The 24,988-nt window shown below is 40.9% G+C and overlaps 5 protein-coding genes across 9 annotated transcripts; 3 read left to right on the forward strand and 2 right to left on the reverse strand.

The window, feature by feature from the left end:
• Positions 1-553: 553 nt before the first annotated feature.
• Positions 554-6,918, forward strand: LOC103979993 (uncharacterized). 4 transcript variants are annotated; one of them, XR_010495001.1, is made up of 5 exons: positions 554-743; positions 824-890; positions 1,061-1,909; positions 2,442-2,587; positions 6,638-6,918. XR_010495001.1 is itself a non-coding variant. In XM_009396273.3 (4 exons), exons 1-3 carry the CDS (start codon positions 684-686, stop codon positions 1,906-1,908), a joined length of 975 nt encoding a protein of 324 aa, XP_009394548.2. In that variant the 5' UTR covers positions 554-683; the 3' UTR covers position 1,909; positions 2,442-4,375. The 4 variants fall into 4 exon arrangements, 2 of the variants coding, with proteins under 2 accessions (XP_009394548.2, XP_018678853.2); XR_001977117.2 differs by lacking the exon at positions 6,638-6,918 and adding an exon at positions 3,090-4,375; XM_009396273.3 differs by lacking the exon at positions 6,638-6,918 and having other exon boundaries at positions 2,442-4,375.
• Positions 4,523-7,098, reverse strand: LOC135633442 (uncharacterized). The gene is made up of 3 exons (XM_065142894.1): positions 6,998-7,098; positions 6,826-6,914; positions 4,523-4,916 (listed from the first exon to the last, which is right to left on the reverse strand). Exons 1-3 carry the CDS (start codon positions 7,034-7,036, stop codon positions 4,763-4,765), a joined length of 282 nt encoding a protein of 93 aa, XP_064998966.1. The 5' UTR covers positions 7,037-7,098; the 3' UTR covers positions 4,523-4,762.
• Positions 7,099-7,851: 753 nt separating this feature from the next.
• On the forward strand, positions 7,852-11,515 carry LOC135639047 (plant UBX domain-containing protein 3-like). Its single transcript, XM_065152769.1, has 4 exons — positions 7,852-8,333; positions 9,481-9,550; positions 10,727-10,822; positions 10,901-11,515. Exons 1-4 carry the CDS (start codon positions 8,191-8,193, stop codon positions 11,282-11,284), a joined length of 693 nt encoding a protein of 230 aa, XP_065008841.1. The 5' UTR covers positions 7,852-8,190; the 3' UTR covers positions 11,285-11,515.
• Positions 11,516-12,215: 700 nt separating this feature from the next.
• On the reverse strand, positions 12,216-15,000 carry LOC135633395 (endoglucanase 7-like). 2 transcript variants are annotated; one of them, XM_065142812.1, is made up of 5 exons: positions 14,527-14,987; positions 14,244-14,456; positions 13,955-14,155; positions 13,623-13,877; positions 12,216-13,094 (listed from the first exon to the last, which is right to left on the reverse strand). In XM_065142812.1, the coding sequence occupies exons 1-5, from the start codon at positions 14,746-14,748 to the stop codon at positions 12,450-12,452; spliced, it is 1,536 nt and encodes a 511-aa protein (XP_064998884.1). In that variant the 5' UTR covers positions 14,749-14,987; the 3' UTR covers positions 12,216-12,449. The 2 variants fall into 2 exon arrangements, with proteins under 2 accessions (XP_064998884.1, XP_064998878.1); XM_065142806.1 differs by having other exon boundaries at positions 12,264-13,094; positions 13,623-14,456; positions 14,527-15,000.
• Positions 15,001-16,540: 1,540 nt separating this feature from the next.
• On the forward strand, positions 16,541-24,736 carry LOC135633403 (zinc finger CCCH domain-containing protein 12-like). Its single transcript, XM_065142819.1, has 7 exons — positions 16,541-16,988; positions 17,210-17,376; positions 17,567-17,620; positions 20,100-20,216; positions 20,601-20,912; positions 23,637-23,885; positions 23,980-24,736. Exons 1-7 carry the CDS (start codon positions 16,922-16,924, stop codon positions 24,316-24,318), a joined length of 1,305 nt encoding a protein of 434 aa, XP_064998891.1. The 5' UTR covers positions 16,541-16,921; the 3' UTR covers positions 24,319-24,736.
• Positions 24,737-24,988: the final 252 nt, after the last annotated feature.

Here is a 24,988-nt window from a genome sequence, read left to right on the forward strand (position 1 = left end):
TCTTTTTGCAGGTCATCCAACCATCTAAAATTATACCTACCACAAACATGCTATAATACAAAACAAAATAAATAGAAGAAACAGTACAGTGTACTCCTCGCCACTACTGCCCCTACAAGTGTCAATGCACCCATAGCCCGCTCTACCCGATCCGAACCTGACCCGGTAACACGAGTGATGACCCCCGCTTCTTGATCCGTTAAGCCATTCGATCGGATCTGAGACATTGATCCATACTCCATTAACCCTACTGTTTGTTATCGGATTCGGGTTTAGATTCCAGGAACATCACGCTCAGAATCCGACCCATTTCCATCCTACTTATCTCGTATTCAAAGGGAAATCGATACTTACCTTAAAACGTACGCCAAGACCCTCCTTTTGTCATGTCCTTCGTGGGCTCCATTTTGAGCTTCCAGTCTTCGGACGGGTAGCGGTTGGAGTCGGTCGAACTTATTGGACTGACCATGCGGCAGTAGTAATATCCTAATCCTTACAGGGGTGATTTTGTACATTTGGTCACGTCTGGACCTCAATTAAGCTGTCGTAACGAAAGAATGCCGATTTGCATTGTTGTTATCCGGTTTGCTTCGTTCTGCGTTCCTTCGTCCTCTCCTCATCCACACTCTTTGTTTCCGTCTTCTATCCCCGAGAGACAGAGAGGAGCTTCTTGTGGGTGAAAGATGGATTCAGATGACGGCTCCCACGCCGCTATGTCGCGCGACATCGGCAGGAGAAAGAGGGTACTGGTTATTCTTCCTCCTCATCGATTCGTGCGATTCGATGCCAATTGCATGCCTCATCCGTTTGTTCTGCTGATCAGACCAACAGGTCCGCGAAATTGAAGCAGTGCAAGCTCGATGCGAGGCGCGAGCAGTGGCTGTCGCAAGGTGCCCGTCCGATTCGTTTGCCGCTAGGGATTCGGTAGCGGGTTTTGGGGGGAACGAGTGGATTGAGTTTAGTTCCTTCGGAGATCGAAGGATCTCTCTTTTGGGGTTTTATTTTTTGGTCTTTTGGTGTCAAAATTTGATTTTGTTGTAGCTTTCCTGTTGATCTGCAGTGAAGAGCAAGGATTGCGTGGTGCGGAGCAGGGCACCTTCTGATTCTCCTCCTCTCCCTCATCCGACGCTCTCGAAGGAGTTAGGTCGCAGGCCGAAGGAAGAGGAGGAGGAGGAGGAGCATCGGGATGAGGTGGGGCTTGATGGATCGAGCTTTCACGGCAGCGAGGAAGGTTCTCCGACTCACCGCAGCCCTCTTCCCGGATGCCCTAACAATAGTATTAGTAGCGGGAGCAGCTTTGGCTCCTCCTCGAGAAGCATCAGCGATGCCGAAGTGGAGGAAGATGATTCCGAGGAGAGACGAGAAGATAAAGGGGAAGTGGAGGATTGGGAGGCCTTTGCTGATGCTCTGTCTGCCGATGAACCCAACCCGAACCCCGTAGCAACCATCCCGGAATCTACCGCAGCACCCGGCAACACGATCAAGGATCGCGGTGAGGGCTTGGAAAAGCCGGATGCTAAGCAAGCGGTGCACAGGGCTTGGAGGCCAGATGATGCTTTCCGCCCACGGAGCCTGCCCAACCTCTTGAAGCAGCGGAGTTTCCCTGCCAGCATGGAGCGGCACTACGCCGCAGCTGGGTGGGCTCAGCATGGCATCCTCTCCAAACCATCTTCATGCCCCATCTGCTACGAGGACCTTGACCCGACTGACTCGAGCTTCCTCCCCTGTAACTGTGGCTTCCGCCTCTGCCTGTTCTGCCACAAGCGGATTCTTGAGGTAGACGGGCGGTGCCCCGGGTGCAGGAAGCATTATGCTCCTGCGGTGGGTGGTGAGGTGGGCACCGTGAGAGGAATGCCACCCTCGACTCTCCGCCTCTCTCGTTCTTGTAGCATGAGTTCAAGAACTTAGGGTGAGAGTTTACAGTACTTCTTCCGTTCTCTCTAGTGAGTATTCTCATTTAAGGAGCTATGGGTCTATTGTGTTTTCATTGTTATAGAGCATATGTTGAAGTTTCTCATAAGGAAAGCCATGTGAATATGGGCATAGGGTTTGGGCTTATAAGAACTGATTTTGCCAGCTTAGTGCAGTTAACATGCTCTGCTTCATTCACATGGATGTGTCTATGTGTGTGGACAGATAGATTTTATCATGTATAAAAACTGTTACAATCTGCTAATCATTGTAGGTTGAAGTTTGAACATTCTCTTATAATTGCTTTTGATTTTATACAGGGAAGATCATTTCGATATTTGTTTTATTGAGTTCTATTTTGTAGATTGGTTTCTACTAATATATTTGTGGAACACATCCGTCACACTGCATCATTGCATTTTTTTTTTTTTCTAAATGATGCTAGGAACTTATTGGTTGTGTTCCTACATTGGTACTGTGAATGATTTTTCTAGTGGTCTTCCTATCTCCTAATGCTTTTGTACATGCAGCGTAGCCGCATGTTTCTGTTATAGTGTACATTGCCTTCCGAAAGGTGAAGAAAAGTGATGGAGTCGGAGGCGCATTCAGGCTGTGAACGAATCTGTCGAGCTGTTTCCAGTATTTCGCCTCTTACATGCATTTGGCTTCAGAGATGGTGAGCTAGCTTAATTCTATTTATTGAGCCAAGTTTATGTCTAATTAATTTCCATTTAGTTCTGCTTTCCAAAAACACAAAAAATACATATTTCTAGACATCTTCAGAATTTTATTGAAAATGTGAGACTGGTAAGATTCATATGATAGGTATAGTGTCTTAGTAGGAATCAACCATCGAGGAAATGTATTCCACCAAAAAATTCTCATTTGATTGGCCTACATTCTTGACAGAGTCCTACAATTTCAGTTATTTAGACATGTCAGTGGTTGATTCATACAAGGGATCTCATATTAAATGGGAGCATTCTTCTTTGAAAGAATTGGCTGTACTAATGAGTTTTATTTTCATTTTTTAAGATAAGGTTTCAGTTTGGCAACAGTTGTCGTCGTCCTGCCTTCCTACTCCATATCCTTCTACATTCCTTCTTTTTTGTTCTCTTTATACTGTTCTGTGAGAATCCATGCAGCAGCTGATTCCTTATTGATTTTGATTTCAACAGGGAGTTGTCTTCAGTTTCAATGGTTGATTCATACAAGGGATCTCAAATTAAATGGGAGTATTCTTCTTTGAAAGAATTGGTTATACTAGTGAGTTTTATTTTCATTTTTTAAGAAAGGTTTCAGTTTGGCAACAGTTGTCGTCGTCCTACCTTCCTACTCCATATCCTTCTTTCCTGTTCTCTTTATACTGTGTGAGAATCCATGCAGCAGCTGATTCCTTATTGATTTTGATTTCAACAGGGAGTTGTCTTCCTGTCTTCTTCCTCCAGATTCTTCTACATTTCTTCCACCCTGTTCTCTTTGTTTTGTTCTTTGAGAATCATGGAGCAGTTGATTCCTTATTGTTCCAACAGGGTTGAGTTGTCTTCCTCTGTATTCTTCTTTCTTCTTCTCTATATGCCGAGGTATGGGGAATCCATGAAGTAGCTGTTGATTCCTTATGGATTCCAGTCAGTTCTCTACTGTTTAGAATTGAGCTCATGTTTAGGTTCAGCATATTGAGGAAAGAGTTAAGTGATGAATGTTTAGCAATTGCTCAAGGGTAAGCTTTGTAGTCAAATTGACAATAAACCATGCATCTTTCTTGACACCAATTCTAGTGTTATTGTGTGCTATAGTACATCTGTCATATATGCACGAGGAAACCCTAAATTGTTCTTTATTCACATATTGTCACATTTCCATCATGGGACATGGAGTGGAAGAATCAAGATCTCCAGGATGAGATTAATCAAACATTGAAGAATCAGTTGATGCAGTTTAGATCATGTAAGGGTCAGATCTACTCAGCATACACAATTAATTCTCAGCTTTAGGGTTTAGGGGACATGTTAGGAAGGGGAGTTTGTCTGGTACAATGAACATAGTTTAATCTTTATCAAAAAGCTTATCCTGTTCCTCTTTCATTCTTTTCTTCCCTCTCTGTTCATTGACTTCATTCTATCCTTTTATCTGTCAAACAAAAACCTATCCAGCATTAGATGTGCATCCTAATTCTTCCATCCCTGCTCTGTGATTGTGCCCAACCCTATTGCTGTATCATTGGACAGCATTGTTGTTATCACATTTTCTACCCTAGCATGCCACCCTCTGTTGGTTTTGTATCTTCATCAATGTTACCTTTTCTATCCAGTGGAATGAAGGTTCTTTAGTGCTGCTTGATAAATATGTTGGAGCTTATTTGGAGCTTGATGCATGTGTATCTTTAGAAGTCTGGAAGCTTATATGAAAAATTCTATTGGACATGTAGAAGCTGTATCTTATCATATGAAGTTGACTTTTTCTATTATGGCTCCAGATGTAAAAAAACAATCTAAAAATGCACTGTGCATTGTAAGTTGGATATATCTGAATTGATGCCTTAGCAAAGTCCATAAAGCCTCAAAATAACAAATTCAGAAGAACATAAAATAAAATCTGAACTCTTGATGACTTGAGCAATTTTAAGGCATCCATTATTACTGCAATCTTGGCTTCCCAACATTCGGATGTTAGGATACTAATTTAAGCTTCAAATTGAAGCTTTGAAGTTATCAGAAACTACTGAATATTATAAATCAATGACACACACTGTCTTTGAGAACACAGTGCGATCTCAAACAAACATGACCCAATATCCATGGTTTCGAACAAGGGTTTTATTATCACTTTGAGCTGATCCTCCTGAAATGCTTCACTCTGTTTCCGGCCTAGTAAAGAAATTGTTGATTGCTGGCATGATCTCTGGGTTTTTGTTCCGGACGAATTTTCGGAGACTATGCTCTGCATATTTCTCTCCCTCCGCATGGTTATCCAGCACTCCCGCAGCCCTGCCTTCCTTGCTAACTCTGGAAATCACAAAAAAAACACTTCACTGTTGACGCCATAACGTCCACAAACAGAATGCACTAGTAGAAGCCCGAGAAAAGACGAGGTTATTTTCACCAATTAGAATGCTCACCAACTGGTTAAGTAATTAGTAACAATATCAACTGATGAATGTATGGGTCTTATTGTGCTTCACCCTAGTTTTTCTTTGCACTTGTGCATGTCATGATGATTTAGAGAGGTGATTGAAGTAAACATGAGAAAGCAAACCAGGAAACTTGACAAGGTAGCATATGGTTTACAAGCAAAATGCACATAAGAAGCCCATAAGAGACTAGGCATGATGATTTAGAGAGGTGATTGAAGTAAACATGAGAAAGCAAGCCAGGAAACTTGACAAGGTAGCATATGGTTTACAAGCAAAATGCACATAAGAAGCCCATAAGAGACTAGGCATGATGATTTAGAGACGTGATTGAAGTAAACATGAGAAAGCAAGCCAGGAAACTTGACAAGGTAGCATATGGTTTACAAGCAAAATGCACATAAGAAGCCCATAAGAGACTAGGCACATCACAACTAGAATATTTGACCATTGGTCAACGACTTTAGATAATTCCTCATATATGCAGATCAATCAAGTTAAAAAAAAAAATCAGGATCTTCTTATGGTTCACTCTAGTTTTTTCTTGCACTTTTGCATGTAATGATAACTTAGAAGGGTGACTGCAAGGAAGTAACATAGGAAGCATGCAACGAAAATTCGTAAGGTAGCCTTATAGCATTACAACAAAATGCATATCAGAATCCCAAACGAGATCAGTCGTGCCAGCTAAAAATTTCATAGTACTCAATAGAATACTTCACATTAGGTTATCGAATAAAATCTCAAAGAATGGATCTCATCATATATGCATATGAAATTGAGAGTTCTAGGCAGAATAGAAATCCTCATCTAAAAGGATTTAGCCAACCAGAAGAGAAATCCTTCATTAGACCTATCAAGTTAATGCTTCAGGTTGGGTTGTGACAAATCCTCTCATCTAAAAGGATTTAGCCAACCAGAAGAGAAATCCTTACATTAGACCTATCAAGTTAATGGCTTCAAGGTGGGTTGTGGCAAATCCTCATCTAAAAGGATTTAGCTAACCAGAAGAGAAATCCTTCAATTAGACCTATCAAGTTAATGCTTCAGGTTGGGTTGTGACAAATCCTCATCTGAAAGGATTTAGCCAACCAGAAGAGAAATCCTTACATTGGACCTATCAAGTTAATGGCTTCAAGGTGGGTTGTGGCAAATCCTCATCTAAAAGGATTTAGCTAACCAGAAGAGAAATCCTTCAATTAGACCTATCAAGTTAAGCTTCAGGTTGGGTTGTGACAAATCCTCATCTGAAAGGATTTAGCCAACCAGAAGAGAAATCCTTACATTGGACCTATCAAGTTAATGGCTTCAAGGTGGGTTGTGGCAAATCCACATCTAAAAGGATTTAGCCAACTAGAAGAGAAATCCTTACACCGAACTCATCTGAAATCACCTAAATTTGTAAGCCATTGCAAGTGCATAAACATCAATTGATGCTCCAAACCTCTTTCCCACCAATCTTAGGTGATGTTTTCGATCTAATCAACCATCTCAAATCAAACATTAGGTGTAAAATTCGGCCAAGTACAATCCTGTCTTTCAAATTAAAGCTTTTGTTCTTCCTTGGAAGACATCAAACTGACAGATCTCAATCAGGAACCAACACTTGGGTCGGGCAATTGTCGGTCAGAAGTTCCACATAGAACAAGATGAACGAAGAAGAACTGGATGGATCCAGATCACGACACGAACAAGCGCAAAGGGGGATCGATTTAGAGGTAGTCAAATCAGGAGAAACCCGATCTTTGATCGAAAAGATCGGGCGGAGGAACAAGGAAACCCACCTCACTTCCGGGTTGATGCAGATGTTGCGGACAAGCTGGAAGCCGCAGATGCCCACCGCCACCCCGACCGCCGCAAACAGCGGGTAGACCTAATACAACCACCACCATCATCATCACGACAGGCGAAACCGCATCAGATGATCGAGAAGAGCACAAGAGATCGAACTCAAACCTCGGGCCTCAACCAACGTTTAAGGGTGGAAGACGCCATGGAAACAGGCGACGGGGCTGAGGAGGAGATGCGAAGAGCGACCGGCCGCAGACGGACGCAAACGCGTGGTGGTCATTTATAAGCCACGGTTCGTATCACCCTTTTATTAGGATCGTTGGATGAGATCTCAACGGCTCAAGATATTTTTTGTGTTAAATTAATTCTAAATTTAACCACCATTATTTTCTTTTGGAGTTATTTGAAATATTTATGCTTAAAATGTTTAATAATAGTATATTTTACCCCTATATATATATATATATATATATATATATATATATATATATATATATATATATATATATATATATATATATATATATATATATATATATATATATATATATATATATATATATATATATATATATATATATATATATATATATATATAATTAAATATATATATATATATAATTAAAAATATTAAATTCGTGTTCTGATTTGTTGATCTATTGGTTAACCTTTGACAAAATCATTCCTCCCATTATTCATTGAATCAAACAAATCTAAAATTAGTCAATCATTTTTCAGTTATTCATTAATTTCATAGTTTTTATTAGTTATCTATCACAAATTTGGGAAACACTCACCATCATCAATAAAAAAAAATTATTTTTTTACTTGTCTAAATTTTCTCTTCTATGCTTAATTTGTCTGGACCTTAATGGAAATTATCAAGGAAAAAAGAAACTCAATAATATTTATTTAAATCATTGTTGAATTTTCCATGATTTTAAATGTCTATATATATATATAATGGAGGAAGCAATGGTAATTATATGTGGCACACTGCAATGTTCCTTATGTGGGGCACACGGTGGGTCCTGCTTAAACTATCCATTAAAAATAAGGTAAGCCCTTTGGTATGATGCAAATTGTTAGTAAAGTCTTGCTCGAATGATACGAGGTCGCCCAACGTAAACAAAATGGCAATCGGAGCCGGGGATTCTCCACCGTCGGATATTAGATCTACCAAGAAGGGACGGTGGATACTTCAAGTTCGAAACCATCGTCGGCGTCTCAAACTCCCCCATTAAAGCCGTCGACAAAGACGGAGAAGATCAATTGCACGCCTCCAACTGTGCTTTCTACTGCCACCGCCTCTCCGCCTTCAGCGACCCGCTCCGCGTCGTCCTCCTCTTCCTGCAGCGATGGGTTCTAGGGGAGGCAACAAGAAGCCGTTAGGGAACCGGCCGACCATCCGGACCCTCGCGGATCTGAATCGGAGCTCCGACCACGGCTCCGATAGCGACTCCGACGGGCCTCAGGAGTACTACACTGGCGGCGAGAAGAGGTTGATCTCTCACCCTCATGATCCTTGATTTCTTCATCGTGGTGATACGATCGATGATCACGCCGCTGCTTTCACTTCCCTTCCGACCCCTGTTAATTCACTGCGAATTCTCCGGTAGACTTCTGGTAGAGTAGGTCTATTTTAATGTCCGAAGCATATTAGTTGGATAGGGTCCGTGGGAATTCTCGAGATCAGGAGAGCCACTTTCCGCTCTGTGGTGGATTGGTTCGCGCCCTTAAATTGGATGCTGATTCTATTGCTGGAGAAAATAATTCCTCGTATCAAATAGAGAGGATAGTTAGTGCCTCGTTCGAATCAGATTTATTTTTGCATGACATATTTGATGAGTCTTAAGACCTATTTATTGGATTATAGAGACATAATTGCATTGCTGTTGTAACAGAAATAATTGTAGGTTTACTGATGCTATCTATGTATTCCCATAATAATTAGCTTTGAGTTTTGTGGTGGTTGAATTTCCATAAGGTTGGAATTGTGACCATTTTATTTTGTATCAATGAGATTGATGCTGAGATGACTGTACCGAGATGGATGAGTGAAGTTGAAGTTATTGGGAAAGGGAAAATAAAGTATACATACATTATGGGAACAAATAGGCATAGTTTCAAATTTCAATTGTGAATAGAATAAAGGATAATGGTTTAAAGTGATATGAACACGATAGAAGGTAAATACATTTGAGCATTACTGATGTTCTCGATGTTTAAGATCTGGAAACCAGTTTAAAATTTTTATCTTCTTTCATTTTACATCAAAGATCATGTTAGTGATCAGTGGCATGGTTTATACAGTGGATAAAGCTACAAAATATTAATATGTTAGCTAACTTTCAAAATGTGAAATTCTGTTATGCTAAATGCTAACTTCGTTTACTATGTTGTATGTGAAAAATGATTATAGGTATGATGTTCTTATTTCTTCACATGTGAACATTTTAGCAAAATCACTAGTTAACCATGTATTATGAACAAAAGTAAACTTGTATGAGGTCCATCTCTCTGAATTACAGATTACTTTTGGTAGAAAAATAGTAGCTTTATTTCTCGTGAGATTTTTTCAGTTTGACGATAACATAGTCAGTTATGCAGTGGGATGCTGGTTCAAGATCCATCAAAACATGGTCATAATGTGGATTTACTGTTAATGATGGTCCATTGAGGAGGTTTGATGATCCTGAAAATGCAGCCTTCTTAGAGGTAACATTATTTGTAACTCATTCATGTTCCACAGCATAAGTTTTCTAGGTACTGGATTTTCACATTCTTCATTCCAAGTTAATGAAATTCTGCTGTTCATTCTGTCAATCATGCATACTTTTATTCTATTTTGTTTTGTTAGTCATGTTAATACGATATGACCCATGTAAAGTTTATATACTGGACAATGAATTATTGGACCTAGAGTGGATTTAGTTTACATATGTTCTAGCATGATTTATGTTCTTGCTACATCGATGTCAATCTCTTTGGCTGTCTTGTATTAGATAGCAGGAAGATTTCACCTAATAAGGATTCGACTGTTCTGGGGAATTCACCTTCAAGCAGAACCACAGTGCTTATGGATTGTTTGTGATTATGCAGTGGCTTGGTTTTGGCTTTCCCTAGTATGGTTTATTATTTCTTCTGTTGATATTTAACATGTTCAGATTATTGGTGAACTGAATACCACTACTTTTTTTCAATAGTCTGATAGTATTATTGTTCATGATGTAAATTTATAACTGGTGTAAAGCCCTCAATTTTAGTTGCTCGAGTGCTAGTTAGATTTTCTGGATATGCAACTTAAATACATTTGGAATTTGCGGTAAAATTTATTTACAATCTCTTGTAAAATGTCTTCTTGCCTCCAATTTGAAGTTTCATGGTCTCTTGGTCCTCATCAAGATGACCAGACATGTCCCCTCTTACCGTTCTTGAAGTTGTCAATTTTTGTGGGCACAATTAGTTGGACCTGCACATTGGTAAAGATTAAATTAATAGATTCTTATAGGAGATCAACTTTGTTGAAGAGTTTGTTTATCCATTGTACACATCAGTGTCGTTAAATTTAGATCTATTGAGTTCGTTTACTGGAAACAAAGATGAGCATATCCTTCAGGAAAACTTTCTTTATAACTTTTTAGGGAACAAATTTATTTTTGCTTTATTTTGGTACTGCCATCTATCTTATCTTGATTTATTGTATCTTCAAGTTCTCGTGTTTAGTTGCTTCATGGGTTCTCTTAGGCATCTGCTGCATCCATTCATTTAAGCAAGTATAAACTTGTTGCTAAATCAATGTTGCTTGATTGCTTTAGTGAAAAGTTAGATGACTTATTCTCCTATATCCTAATCCAATTTTAAGATGTTGCAATCTTTGTGGCTTTTGTGCAGAGCATTATGAAGTCTGAATGCCCAAAAGAGCTCGAGCCAGCAGATAGGAGGTCCGTGGTACATGTCAATCTCGTAAGGAGGGCAGAAAATTGTCCTGTATGTGTAACGTAAACCTTCAGATTGACCTCATTATTTTCTTGCAGCCCAGGATTCCTGATTATTTCTCTTTGGCAGGAACCTGCGAGACGCCTTGCTCCATTTCAGGGCGCAGGTAGGACGCTAGGAAGTGGATCCTCAAACAGTTCTGGCAGTGAGCTTGCTGACACTGCCACAGCATCCAGTAGTACTCCCTCATCGTCCACAGGCCTGGCCGTTGACGAATCTAAGCCATCTACTACCATGCAGCTGAGGTTGGCGGACGGGACCAGGATGATTGCGCGTTTCAACACCCAACACACCGTAGCAAATATACGGTCTTTCATCGATGCATCAAGGCCCGGGGCACCAAGTTCTTACCAGCTACAAACGGTTGGTTTTCCACCCAAGCAGCTCAATGATCCGAGCAAGACGATCGAGGAAGCCGGCCTTGCTAATTCAGTTGTCATTCAGAAACTATAACTCGATGCATAGCAGCAATGTCAGTTCCTACCATTTAAAGACAATTGCAGTTGCTAAAACTCGATGATTATCTGCACCACTATGACATGCTTGTAAAAATCTTGGACCCAAAGATTAGGGCTAGACTGCTTTAAATTTTATTTGCCTTCCATGACATGATGAACATACAAACCACTGAAGTAAGAAGCTTTGTTTATCTAAAAGAAATGTCTGCATATGCCAAGTACTTTTGATTGGTTCCTGTTGTTATATGAACTTGTTTAAGCAGCAGACAAGTTTTGTCAAGCCAAGTTTTGTTGCTCATTGGTGCCACTTCATATTGAATGAGATACACATCATATGCTTGTTGGGATCTTTTTGTTCTTTTGTTTGTTTGTTTGTTTTTTTTTTTTTTGGCAAATCTCTGTCAACTAATTGTCATGTTGATTGTGATATTAACATCTTTGATTGATAGGAAATATTTTGATAATCAATCCTTCTCCATCAACTAGTCACCCCATAGACATTGATATGGATGAAAAAGGATGAATCACCCTCTACTAGGCAATGATGTGACGGTGGTTATGATATATCGATCCCCGTTGATAATAGTTCACGGGAGATCATTCGGAATATTTCTATCGACCTCCATGGTCAACAACAATTCACGAGAGGCCATAACGTTAAGTGGGAGATGTTGATCTAACTCTTCTTAAACGAAAGTGATATAAGAATCAAATCCAGGATTTCAATTTCTATCGTGTGAGGATACGAAGATCAGATCTGTCAAATCCATCACAATCCCCTCACAACTACTCCGTGGAGAGTGGGACACTGTTCCTTGGATCTTTTGATGGCATTGTCCTCCACTGTGACCTGAGATATTCCACATCGTTGACTATTTTCATTTCAATGGTAATTGGATTGACATGCGAATGAGGAATCTTCTTTGATCCACTCACTTGCATTCATCTTCCTGCCCATGAGATGCCTCACCAATGTTCATACTTTGATTGCCCTCATATTCCATGTGAGACTATGTAGCATTAGTATATGTATCTCTCGTTCATATTTGTTGTCGGATCAAAGCGAGTATCATATTTCTTCTATCTTTACATTTGAACTTCTATTCTCTTTAAGGAACCAAAGAAGAAAAGAAATATTTGTGCTCCTCTCAACAGTCAAGTCATTGCTGCTCTTCCAGCTTTGCACTGAGCTTTGCAAGGACTCCAACCATGGGCGCCGTGTTGTACGTGCATGCCTCCGTCTGCACGTAGTTCCCTCTCACGTCGCTGAACTCGTCCTTGTCGTCGGGGCCTCCGACGAGCGCTCCCACCACAACGTTCGGGTTATCGCCCCCCCGGCCGTACCACTCGTCGAACCCCTGCGTGCAGCCGACGAACGCCCGGTCCACCTTGTAGGACACACTCGAAGCGGCTCTGTGGTGCACCCGCCTCGGGTGCCTGCCACCGTGCCCCACCAGGTAGCTGATGCCCCTGGGGTTGGACCCCAGGACGTAGTCCACCTGGGACTTGGCGAGCGAGAGAAGGTCCTGGGAGCCGGAGGAGCCCCGCGGGCAGTGGAGGAGTTCCCCGGAGTCAGCGAGGTAGTCGGAGTAGACGGCGAGGAGGAACGCGGCACCCGCCACGTACTGCATGTTGTTCCACCGGCGGACGAAGAGGAGGCCGGCGGGTGTGCGGGCCACGTTGCTGCCGCTATCGTCGTCGTTCATGCTGAGACAAGAGCACAAGTAGTGATGTGCTTTTGCTCTGTACCGCTCCAATATGCTCACTTGCTCCTCTCGTAGATCTCTTCCTCCCTCCATCAACAGCTGTAGTAGCATTAAAGCCACAGCACAACTAAGAGTTAGAAGCCATCATTATCGATAAGAACACAACTATTTGGGGCTCCTTTCTCTGTGACAAAGTGTTCGTTTAAATGTCTCATTCCATCAAGAACAGAAAACAAGCAACTAGGGTTTGTCATCTTGCCAAGAGAACTTGGAGAATTGGGATATGGTTTTGACCATCCTCAGATCCAATTTCAAACATGATGTAATCAAAGACTATGTGCATCAGAACAGAACACAAAGTTCCATACCCTACCTAACTGCACCCCATCATTGCATGTCTAAGGTCAAACTGCACCTCAGGCTTTGGTTGACCAAATTCCTATTTCCCTTCTCTTCCACAACATGACGACAATCCAATTAGTTGGTGCAATGTAGTTTTGTCAACAATAGCCAAACTTGTAGGAATTTATGAGTTCAAGTCAAATTGATTGTGATTAGTGTTGTTATTTCCTATCAATGGATCAATGATCATCATCATCACAAGAAGAAAGAGAGAGGAGGGTTTACTTTGGAAGCAAGAATCTGAACACCGGCATATTTGATGTCCCAGCTGAACTCAGAGATCGCCCACGTAGCACCGTTCAGGTCGTATGCGTTGTCCAGCACGTAATTCAAGTACTCCTCCCTCCCGCTGGCCCGGTGGAGCCACAGCGCCGCCCACAGCAGCTCGTCGCCGTAGCCGCTCCCCGACGGGTAATACCTCCTCGCCGCCCCGATGCTGTCGTCGTACCTCCCCCTGTGCTTGTCGCCGAACTCGAACAACTGCAACCCCAGAAGAAGGATTCTTCGATCAGAAGCTGGTCGTGGAGGCATCACACACGAGCGGTGCTGAAGCCGACCTGTTGAGCGTGGTGTAGTAAGACGTGAGAGTAATGTGGATTGGTCTCCTTGAACGCTATGGACGCCGCCGCCATGGCCGCAGCCGTCTCTCCTGCGACCTCCGACCCCGGGTGCTCCTCGTCGATCTTGTGCGCTTGTCTCGAGGTCGTCATGTCCTCTGGCCTTTGCCAGCAGCTGTGGTCGGTGTCGCCGTCCCCGACCTAATCCAACGAGAAGACGACTGACTCGTTCATGGTTTGCCTCCATGGAGATGGAAGTCGTCGTCACCGGATGTGTCGCAATACGTACCTGCGCCCAGAGAACGTTAGGATGCGTGTGGGCTTTGATGAAGTAGTCAGTCCCCCATTTGATGGCCTCCAACGCGTGCTTCAGCTCTCCGGCCGCCGCGATATCGCCGCCGTACTCCACCACGCTCCACGACAGCATCGTTACGGTGAACGCCATCGGCAACCCGAACTTGACATTGTCCCCTGCGTCGTAGTATCCTCCAACCAAGTCAACCTGCAGCAATTCAGCAGCTTGAGAAGACGAACACGAGATCAGCATCATCACCGAACGAGTGGCCACTGACCCCTTGTTCGAGACCGTCGGTGAGGCCGGAGTGACCGCGCCAAGAGACGCGGTGGTCGTAGGGGAGGCGGCCGGAGCGCTGCGCCTCGAAGTAGAGCAGGCTCTTGGCGAGGGCCTCCCTGTACTCCGACGCGGCTCGGGAGGTAGTGGGAAGCAGAAGCAACAACAGGACCAAAGCAACAAGCCTCCTTGACATGCTCCTCGTGTCTCCTACCTTCTCCATCACCACAAACAAGCGAATCGATCGAAGGGGAGGGAGGGAGGGAGGGAGATGGGGCTCAGTAATCGGTGGCCATTTTGATCCACCGCCTATTTATCGCCCAATTTGCTCACCGAGCATGGCTTCTTCCATTGACTCCAATGTGACCATGTCGATGCATCCGAATTAGAATAGGAAATGAGGAACGCATGCTTCTTTACCTTCTCTGTACTGTTGTGGACTAACCATTGGCTCCATTTTGATTCCTCCATGGCAGATGACTAAAATAGATCACCTGCCTACTTCTGCCAGCACTGAAAATTCTGGCGGCTACTGTGGACTTCATCATCCTGTGTTCAACACCATAATAATAAGGGAGACTGACACATGACATATCAACTTCCTCTAACACAAACACACTGACATCGGTAATACGTGTGGGTCTTCTCCTCCTCCAAGATCATGAAGAAAGCAAAGATTATGGTGGTCAAACCTGGAGAACCCTCCAAGAATCTGACACACTAAAGGTCCAAGGACAGGTCATAGTTCTGTCCTCCCTCGAACCAAAGAGTCAGTCTTCCAGATGCATGTTTCACAATCGTTGCAGGTACGGAGACCGCCACCTGCCCTACTTCTCCTATTTGGTTTGGATCGAAGAACGGGATGACGAACCTTCCTTGCGCGACTATCCAAGCTCGACTGCTTACCCGGAAAGTACAGTTTGACTCTCTGTTCTGCCCTGTCGGAGCAACGGTTTGACTTCCCTTTGCTCTTCTTTGTTTCGATTCATCTTAACGCCACCGGGAAGACCGACGTTTCTTCTGCCTTCCTCCCACTAAGGCGGACAACAGCCGTGAGAGTCAAGACAGACAGGCATGAAAATTACGTCTGTTCTGTGAGACATGGACGCGAGATAGCAAGTCACAAGCATGAGTTCTTGACTCATGTCTGCACACCTTAACAGTACTCTCAATCGATGGAGTCCCAGATGCGGCTCCTTCCTTCCCATCTGCTCCACCTGTAGCTGCTGCAACCTTGAAAGCCAGTAGAAAGCACTTCCTCGAAAGGGTCATGTCGTCTTTAATTTAGAATAATAAATATATATATATATATATATATTAAATTGAAAAGTGAAGGTAAACTCGTTTTAGTCATGGGTCTTTATAGGCCCACGTGTCAAGTGGCCAAAGAATCTGTTTGCTGTTGCGAAGAAGACAGCTGATCGGGATGTAGTGAGGTCCAAGGAGCCACATAGGCTGACGTAAGCGCCGGCCCTTCCCCCACGCCTTCGCTTCCCGCGGGAATACGCCGCCGAAAGCGTCCCTTTCACTAACCGGGCGGTGCTACAGCCACGCGCCACTTCCCACGCCCGGAACCACGTCCCATCACCAGAAGAAATCACCCCTTTCGCGGTTCCCCCATCCGACGGTCTCCCTGCTCCCACGTAAAGCGGGTACGAGTCACGCGTATTGACGTAGCGTGGGTCGATGGGTTCCCTTCTTAACACGTTTTTAATCCAATTAAGTCGCCAACTGATCCGTACGTGGGAAATTTCTGCCACCCGCCGTCAGCAACCCGCGAGCTTACGTGCTGTCCGAGTGGATTGAATTTGCGGGGCCCGCTTGCCTCCTTCTCTCGAGCGTTACAACTCGGGGTTAACTTCTTCCATTTAACTAATTAACAACATTAATCGACAGTATAACTAAACCTACCCGCGAAGAAATAATAATAGCATTTAATTATAGTTAATGACGATATAATATAATTTAATTAAAAAGGAATAAATACCCTGTCCTTCTTGCTTCGATCTCCTTCTCGGGTTCCATCCCGGTAAAGAATGAGCAGAATAGAATAAGAGGGAGGGGGAGAGAGAGATCGCCCCGATTGATCCATCGAGATCCAAGTCGTTGTCGGAGAGCCAATCTTGTCTCCTTCTCCGCTTCGGATTCGGGAGGCTGAGCGAAGCCGGTTAACCCCTGGATTCACCGCGGATTTGGTCGGTCCCTGCGCCCGTAATCGACTGCCGGAGGCCCCAATCGGTCGGTGAGCCCCGCCGATAGCCAATCGGAGGTGTAGGGAGTGGCGATCGATCCGGTGATTAGAAGGGAAACCGTGGATTTGGTTGGGTATGATTGGCTAGTTGTAGTGAAGTTTAATTTGGTGGCGATAGGGTTTTGGGTTCCGATCGCTGGTTCCGATGATGTCCGACGTCAGGCACAATGCTGTTCCCAATTCTTCCCATGCCTCGCCCGACAACATTGAAGGTGGTTTCTGGTTTTTTGTTCGATCCTCTTTTATCGTTTCCTTCTTCGCTCTTTACTGTTTGATGCCTCTAATGTCATGTTGATCGGTCTTTTGTTAGGCATGTGCAATTTGATTCCATTGACTTTCTTTGGACAGGCATGCAGATGATTGATTTGGGTGGGTTATAGCAGGGAAATAAAACGAAACGAGGTTAATTAGTTGTGGTGTTTCTTGATCGCAGGAGCTATGTGGCAGTTAACTATCGAGGATGTCCAAGAGGGAGCTGACGGGCAGCTGAATCAGTATCCTGATCGCCCCGGCCAGCCAGATTGTCTTTACTATTTGAGGACTGGTGTTTGCGGGTATGGAAGCAAGTGCAAATATAATCATCCTGCACACAATGAACAGGTGAAAGCCATATCTCTGGATAGTTTTGCTTCATATGCTTTCAATTTGAGATGTTTTTAGTATTTATGGCAATTAAGTCTTCAATTTTTGGATAAACCATGTTACCACGTTTTCATCAAAAAGGAGAAAGAAGGAAAGGATCTCTTCATTGCATGTTGTTGATTTATATGTTATTAATTGGTTTCTGCAGATCACTCGGTTTAGTGGAGAACTTCCACAGAGAGACGGTCAACCTGATTGCCAGGTTCATTATCTTCATCAGTGATTTTGCTTTCCAATTTAAATATGGCATTTGGTTACAGAACCCATATTTTTGTTCATTAGGTGATCTTCCTTTGCGTGTGAAATATAAATTGGAGTTCATAATGAAGCTCTAACTTGTTGCATTACCACATGGAAAAAATGTCTACAGAAAAGTATATCACTAAATTAGAAATTTTGCAGTAGGAAAACATTACATTTACAAATTATAAAAGCACATTACCTTTAGTAAGAATAAAACTGAGGATAATGAAACACTGAGAATGCTATGTGTCTGTAAGTCTATTTTTGTTGCTTACTGTATGACTCAAAAGAGTAAAATAGGTAGACTCTGTGTTTTGGGATTATTTGTTCGCTCTTTCATGAGCAGAGATGCTGCTGTTTGACGCACTGATTTCTCAAGCTAGTAACAGTGTTATGAAAGTACATTTTCTAATTATGGCATTTCTCTTGCAGCTATTTGTGGAAGTGTTGTTAGAGCAAAATAGTAGAACTTAGGCTGGTATGTTGCCTGTGACATAAAGGAGAGTTAGAGGACATAATGATGTCCTGAATCGTTTGCAGCTATAGCATTTAGGTACAGAAGATGCCATTACCAAAAGAATTCTGAAGAACCATGACCATGGCCATGACCTGCTTGATCATATTAAATAAAAAATAAGCATATAAAAATGGGATCTGAAAGTAATTAGTCACCCCCATAACACTTCATTTTACTTTAGAAGATTTTATGTGATGTCATGAATCAGAATTTCAACTTAGATGTAGTTGAGACATGTTTGAACTAGTTAACCATCAATGAACCGTGATAGCAACTTTGTGGTATGTTCAGTGATGGTTTAGGTACTTGTCAAACAATGAAGTATGACATTTCTGGATAATTTAGCATTGTGTTAGCTCTTGTTCATTAAATATCGAATAGGCATTCATGGTAGCAAGACATAGATATGGAGCAGATGATCATAGATAATGTCTAATTGTCTAACATTTTTTTCTTTTTTTTCTCTAAAACATGTTCTCCAGGAACCATCTGGAGCATGAGTCGGCTCATCGATGTACATAAATACAGACTTGTTGATATAAGCATGCTTAAGAGAGATCTGAAATATGTAAACACAACTTTATTGGACCACTTGATTTCCCAAGCTCAATGCCTTTCCTTTATATATCCAAATTATTCTTTATGAGGAAGATTTTATTATATGCTACTTAGTGCATATTGACGCAACAACTACATGAGTAGAAAAATGAGTCGATTTCAAGAGAATCAACCAAATGCATTTTGGTGTATCTCTCTAGTTTGGTTTATAATAAGTGGTTTGACAGTACTTGACACTTTTTCGGATCTATTATAACTTCTTTCTTTTAATTTGATATTATTTTTCAAATATCTTAGTTAATGCAAGACAATATGCAATTTTCTTGCTGCAAACTCCTTTTTTACTTCATATCGCGTCAAGCTTTCTCTCATGCAATGTTTCATATTTTAAAGTTCGTCAACTTGATGCTATTAGTTCTTCACTTGATATAGTTTCAAGGATTTGTGGTTCCAGCCATGATTATCTTTGCTAAATGATACCTTTCATCAATAATAATCATCTCATTGGATTATCATTTCTAAGAGATTCACTAAAGGTTTTCTCTTATTTTCCTCTATTTAATGAGTATTATCATTCATTTAGTTTCTGAAAGGATGACTGCGCTTCTGTAATTAGTTGATACATGAGCATAAACCTGTTATTTCTTCATATGTTCTAGGGTGTCTCTGGATACAGACCATCAAAGATGAGATTCAAAAGGCTAGACAACTGTGTTTTCTTGTATCTGACTGGTAAATACAGGATGTTCTGAATATAGTCTGTTACTGTTTAATGTGATAATCAACATGGAAACAAATTGTGACAAAAGAAGAACTATGGAAATCTAAACGTAAATATTGCATACAAATGCAACCTGTAGGTCTTCACCTATCACCATGGTTATCCACCAATAGTTGGAGTTTTGACCACTGAACAATAATGGCTGGCTTTGTCATTTTAGGCAAATAAAATTTGATTAATACTTGTTGGTAACATATATAATAATAATATTATTATTATTAATATTAATAATAATATTATTAATAATGATAATAATAATAATAATAATATTATTATTATTATTATTATTATAGATATCCATGCATGGATAAGTGCATCCGAACAGATATCTGCACAGCAATGGGTTTCTACTAGTCTCTTGCTTTGAAACATGATTCTCTCACTGTTGTATAGTTTTTCTTTACCGTTGTCTGATATCCAGATAAACCAACATGTTTGTTTCAGTTTAACTCTGCTATGCTGACTCTTTTACTCTGCCAATTTAACTTCTTTTCATGTTTGCCTTTTTTAGTTCATCAAATAGCATATGATTGAAGGACACTTGATGAATAGTCTCTGGTTATGTTTCAATTATTCTTGCAGTTTTTCCTGAAAACAGGAATGTGCAAATATGGAATAACATGTAAATATCATCATCCACGAGACAAACATGATACACGGCTGGTTCAGTTGAATGTTTTTGGTCTACCTATCCGTGAGGTATCTATTGCTTTGTAGCACTCTTATACAATTCAAACTTTCAATATACTTTCCACCATCTTCACTTGTCAATGTCACAATCAACTTTTACAATGATTTTAATTTTGGATTGATACTGGTTGCTGTAACTATCAGATCGGTAAAGGATCAATATATTGGGCGGTATAGCGACCTATACTACCTGGTATCATTAATTAAAGTAATAAAAATTATGAATACTATTTTATTGGTGTTGAGCTACATGTTTCCATATTGGTGCTTGGACGGACCAATAAAAACTGGTCCATACTGGCCAGTATAATTGAGATTTGAAACCTTGGTTTTTTCTACCCTGTAGCTAATTGATGAGACTTTTGTTTAATGTTTATTTGATTTGGCTTCCAGGATGAAAAGCAATGTGCCCATTACATGAAAACTGGGTCATGTAAATATGGTGTTGCCTGCAAGTTCAATCATCCCCAGCCTGCCAACCCTGGATCAGCATTCTCTGTTACAGGATCCTCAGTCTATGGATATTCTGGTTCCATGGCACCTACATCGGGGCTAACTGTAATTGGTGGAAGTTCTTCATGGCCTTTCTCTAGATTTCCTTATGTGTCTAGTCCACGTATGCAAGGTCTCCCAGCTTATGTACCTTTTGTTCTTGCACCCTCCCAAGGGAATATGCCTGTGCAGCAAGGTTGGAGCACATACATGGTTAGTAGCTGCATACTCTATAACTAAAAGTAAAACTTTGTATGTTAAATGATATCTATTTTCAGATTTAACAAAACCATGTCAACATTAGATAGTTGTTTGGTATGTTATATGATGCCTTCTGGTTCAATCTTTGTAATACATTTATTTGCATGTTCCATATAAGCTAGTCTGTTAACTGATATTTCTGAAGCACTTTTAAATTTTAGATGTTAAACCTTTTTGTTACAGAATTCAATTTTCAGATGTTCTTTTTTTCCTAGCATCCTCTCCATGCATTTGCAATGTGATGCACCCTTTAGGTTTTGACTTATATATAACTTGGTGCCACTCCTTTTCAGCTTTTAGAACCATCTTTGACAGATCAGTAGAGAAAGATGATTTATGGTATTGTAATTTCAGTCACTTAATCATACAAAATATGCTAATATTATCGCTTTTAACTTTCTATCTAAAGGCATTCTTATTACTACAAGTTATGTATATGTGAAAAAAATGGAAAGATTTTTTCTGTAGGAAATGCTTGCTGGCAATCTAGGTAGCAGGGGCAACAGGTTAGTCATGTAACTGTAAGATACCACATTATAGTTAATTTCATTGGAGCAAAGTAATGAATGCACTGACAAGTTTGAGCAACACAAGGACTTCATTCCATTCCATCTTAGTCATCCATATTAGGTATTAGAAACAATATAAGCAGGCACTAAATTGTATAAATAACGTACTTGGGAAATGACCGACATTCAGTATAAATGTTACAATCTCAATAACTAAAGCAAATTGTCTCGTTCAGGAAACAAAAAGAAACGTTTTGAGACAATATTGTCTGGGTGACCATACAATGTCGTAAAGTGCCCACCAATTTTGAAGTCTCATGCCGAGGCCATATCTGTGCCCGGCTATGTGCATATGTTATGCACTTTCTTTTTGCCATAAGGAGTTAGTCATGGCTGCCATGTATTGTCCTTGGGCAAGGTGTATGGGTACAAAATGCATGTGAATGCCAGGTGGCTATAGAGAGCAAAACCAACAGCAGCAAGTAGATTTTCTTCTCAAGTTTTACAAGTGAAGTTTGATTATATTAGTTCCATGAATCTTCCTCTTAAGGTACATATTTAAAAAATATTATATGAGTTATGTAGACGGTATCAGATAAACACAAAATACTTCTTGTGCAACTAAATAATTTCCATTCACAGTTGCAGCATGCTGTGAATACAGTCTTTTTACTATACATGCGCACGTGTTGCTACTTTTAAGCAGGAGATTTGGAGGTAATATTGTTTAGTGCGTAAGAAAAAAAAATTTAATGCCAAGTTATATAAATGGTTGAAAACCTAAAAGGCCTAAACGATGACACACGCAAAAATTGTGTACAGAAAGCAAAGTTCAACAAAGATGAAATGAAAATGATGGCTCAATCAAGGTAGATGGAAGGCAATATAATAGCTTGATCAGTGTCTAAACGATGACACAAGTAAAAATTGTGTACAGAAAGCAAAGTTCAACAAAGATGGAAATGAAAATGAGGGCTCAATCAAGGTAGATGGAAGGCAATATAATAGCTTGATCAGTGTTTTTATGTAGGGTATATGGAACAAAACAATTGTTGAATTGAAATTGAAATAAAGAGGCCACTTAGTTAGGGATGGATGCACGAGGCAGATTGGTGGCTTTTGGATATAAAATGATCAAAGAACTGTTGAGTGAGATGGGAGAAATGCTGTGAATGTGATGATACTTGTGAATTTAATAAAAAAAATTACCAGTTGCTTTTAGTAGTGTTGTTTTTTTGAAAAATAAACAAGGATTTGTGAAGAATGTCATGTTAGAGGAGCCATAAGCTACTTAAAATAGAAGATAAGTAATAAGGAGTCATTAAGATTATATGTGCATATCTTTGAGAGGATGCTCCCCCGCTAATTAAGATTAAAAAAAAAAGATGATAAGAGATTTACGTTGTTGGGTAGAGTGAAGAAATATTTTAAGAGTTGAAAATAGTTCTACAGATTGACAAATTCATATAAAGCTAATCCAAAGAGTTTAAACAGCCTTCAAGTTGGTGCTTATGGTCTGGTTACCTTTTTTGCAAGCAGTTGTAAAAAATCATTCCAATATATCTTTTTCTTATCACTAGCACATCTTTTTGAGAAATCTTAGTGATTCTTGTTTTAGGACTAATCATGATGGTATGTGCTTCCATTGGCACTCCCAGAAGCATTCGAAGGATGTGGCTTATTATTGCACCCTAAAAACATGACTCTTATGGTTCTTTCTCACTTGTCATAAGAAAATAAGGACCACTTGCCACGTAACAACAATATAGGCCTCAGTGCTTGCCTGGGAATTTTGCAAATTTATGCATATTCTTCTTTTACTTCATGAAACTAGGCATGATGGTCTATCTATACCACTATTTACTAAATGGAACTGTTAGAAATTTTTAAGTTGGGATTCTAAATATTTTGAGACCTTCATGAGCATTATATGGGTTCAGTAACCCACTAATTTGGTCATGGTACAACAATACGTGGTCTCATATGCTTCATTATTCCCTTAGCTATGATTGAGAATCACTGGTAAACAATTATTTCTTAGAAGGATTCGTAATTTACATATGAAAGCCAATCTCCTATACTTGTCACTTTTTCATTCATGTCGTGGCACATTTTAAGGTTAGTTTATATCTGTCGACATCTTATGCCAGCTTGTAATGCATGCCAGGGCAGTATGAATGATATTTCTTCTACCGATATGCTTGTGCCCAGTAAGATAGCCAACTCCAGACATCAAGAACAGCCAGGTTCCAGCATGCCACTAAGTTTACCTGAGAGGCCGGACCAACCAGAATGCCAATATTATATGAAAACTGGGAGCTGCAAATATGGAACTTCTTGCAAGTACCATCACCCAAAACTGAAGAACCAAGCAGATATGGCCACCATAGGACCCCTGGGCCTTCCTTTAAGACCAGTAAATTTGAACCTTACTCTTTTACTTCATTATTCTCTCTCGGTTCTTCTGCCATAGAAAGCACCTAATTGCATTTTCTTTTTTTTGACGAAAGGGTCAGCCTTTGTGCACCTTCTACACCACATACGGAAGCTGCAAGTATGGTACCACTTGCAAATTCGATCATCCATTGGTTAACTATTATGGCTACTCTCTGCAACCATTTGCTGCCTATTCGGAGCCATCAGCACTCTTTCCCGGTCAAAGGAGTTCAAAAGTTACAAGGACATCAGCTGAAGATTCATCTTCCAAGGCATCAAAGTTGCCTGAACAGCTTGCAGAATCCGAGACAGGTGGTCCAAGGATGAAATCTGGTACTCATGAGCGTGGAAATCCTTCCGCAAATTCTTCTCCATCAGACACTGAACCTCATCCAGAGTCTCCGCAAAATTGAACCCGATCAAACACTAACCCCTCGTTTTCATCCCTTCGGACATGGCTCCAACATGGAGATTTTGCTTCCTATTTCACCCTTTTTTTCGCCTGTCTTATTTCAGCTTGGCTGTTCAAGATCTGCATGGTAGCTGGTGATACGGGAGCCATGGTCGTTTCCAACGAAGGAATAGCAGGTGATGCATGTTGTAAGTTATGGTGATTTTTGTTCCACAGATTTGTTGGCTACTCCGAAGAAGACAACAGAAGCGGTTTAAGGATGAGAACAATTTTCTATCTCCATTTTCCACCATGTAAAGTTGGTTTATGGGAATAATGATGCCAAATCAGATTCTACGGTAAATTACAAGACCAGAAATCCTGGGCAGAACTTCTCATTGACAATCTTTACTTACCAGTTTCAAATACTTTATTAGTTACTCTTACCTCTCCCTTAATTTGTTGTGGATAGAAGAAAACACCATGAACAAAGATGACATGACTCATCTATAGGTAGAATCTCATTTTGCTTCAAAGGGAAGAAGAAATCCAGTGTCTATCACAAAACCAAACCAGCTACTAAATAACCCTTCAGATCCTCTCTCAGTGTTGATGAGAATCAAATCCTCGTTTCGAGTAGGCAATCGTCAGAAGACACGACCACATCTTCATTTGCATTAGCGTTCACTAAC

The sequence above is a fragment of the Musa acuminata genome, chromosome BXJ1-3, assembly GCF_036884655.1.
Source record: "Musa acuminata AAA Group cultivar baxijiao chromosome BXJ1-3, Cavendish_Baxijiao_AAA, whole genome shotgun sequence".
NCBI classification, from domain to species: Eukaryota; Viridiplantae; Streptophyta; class Magnoliopsida; order Zingiberales; family Musaceae; genus Musa; species Musa acuminata.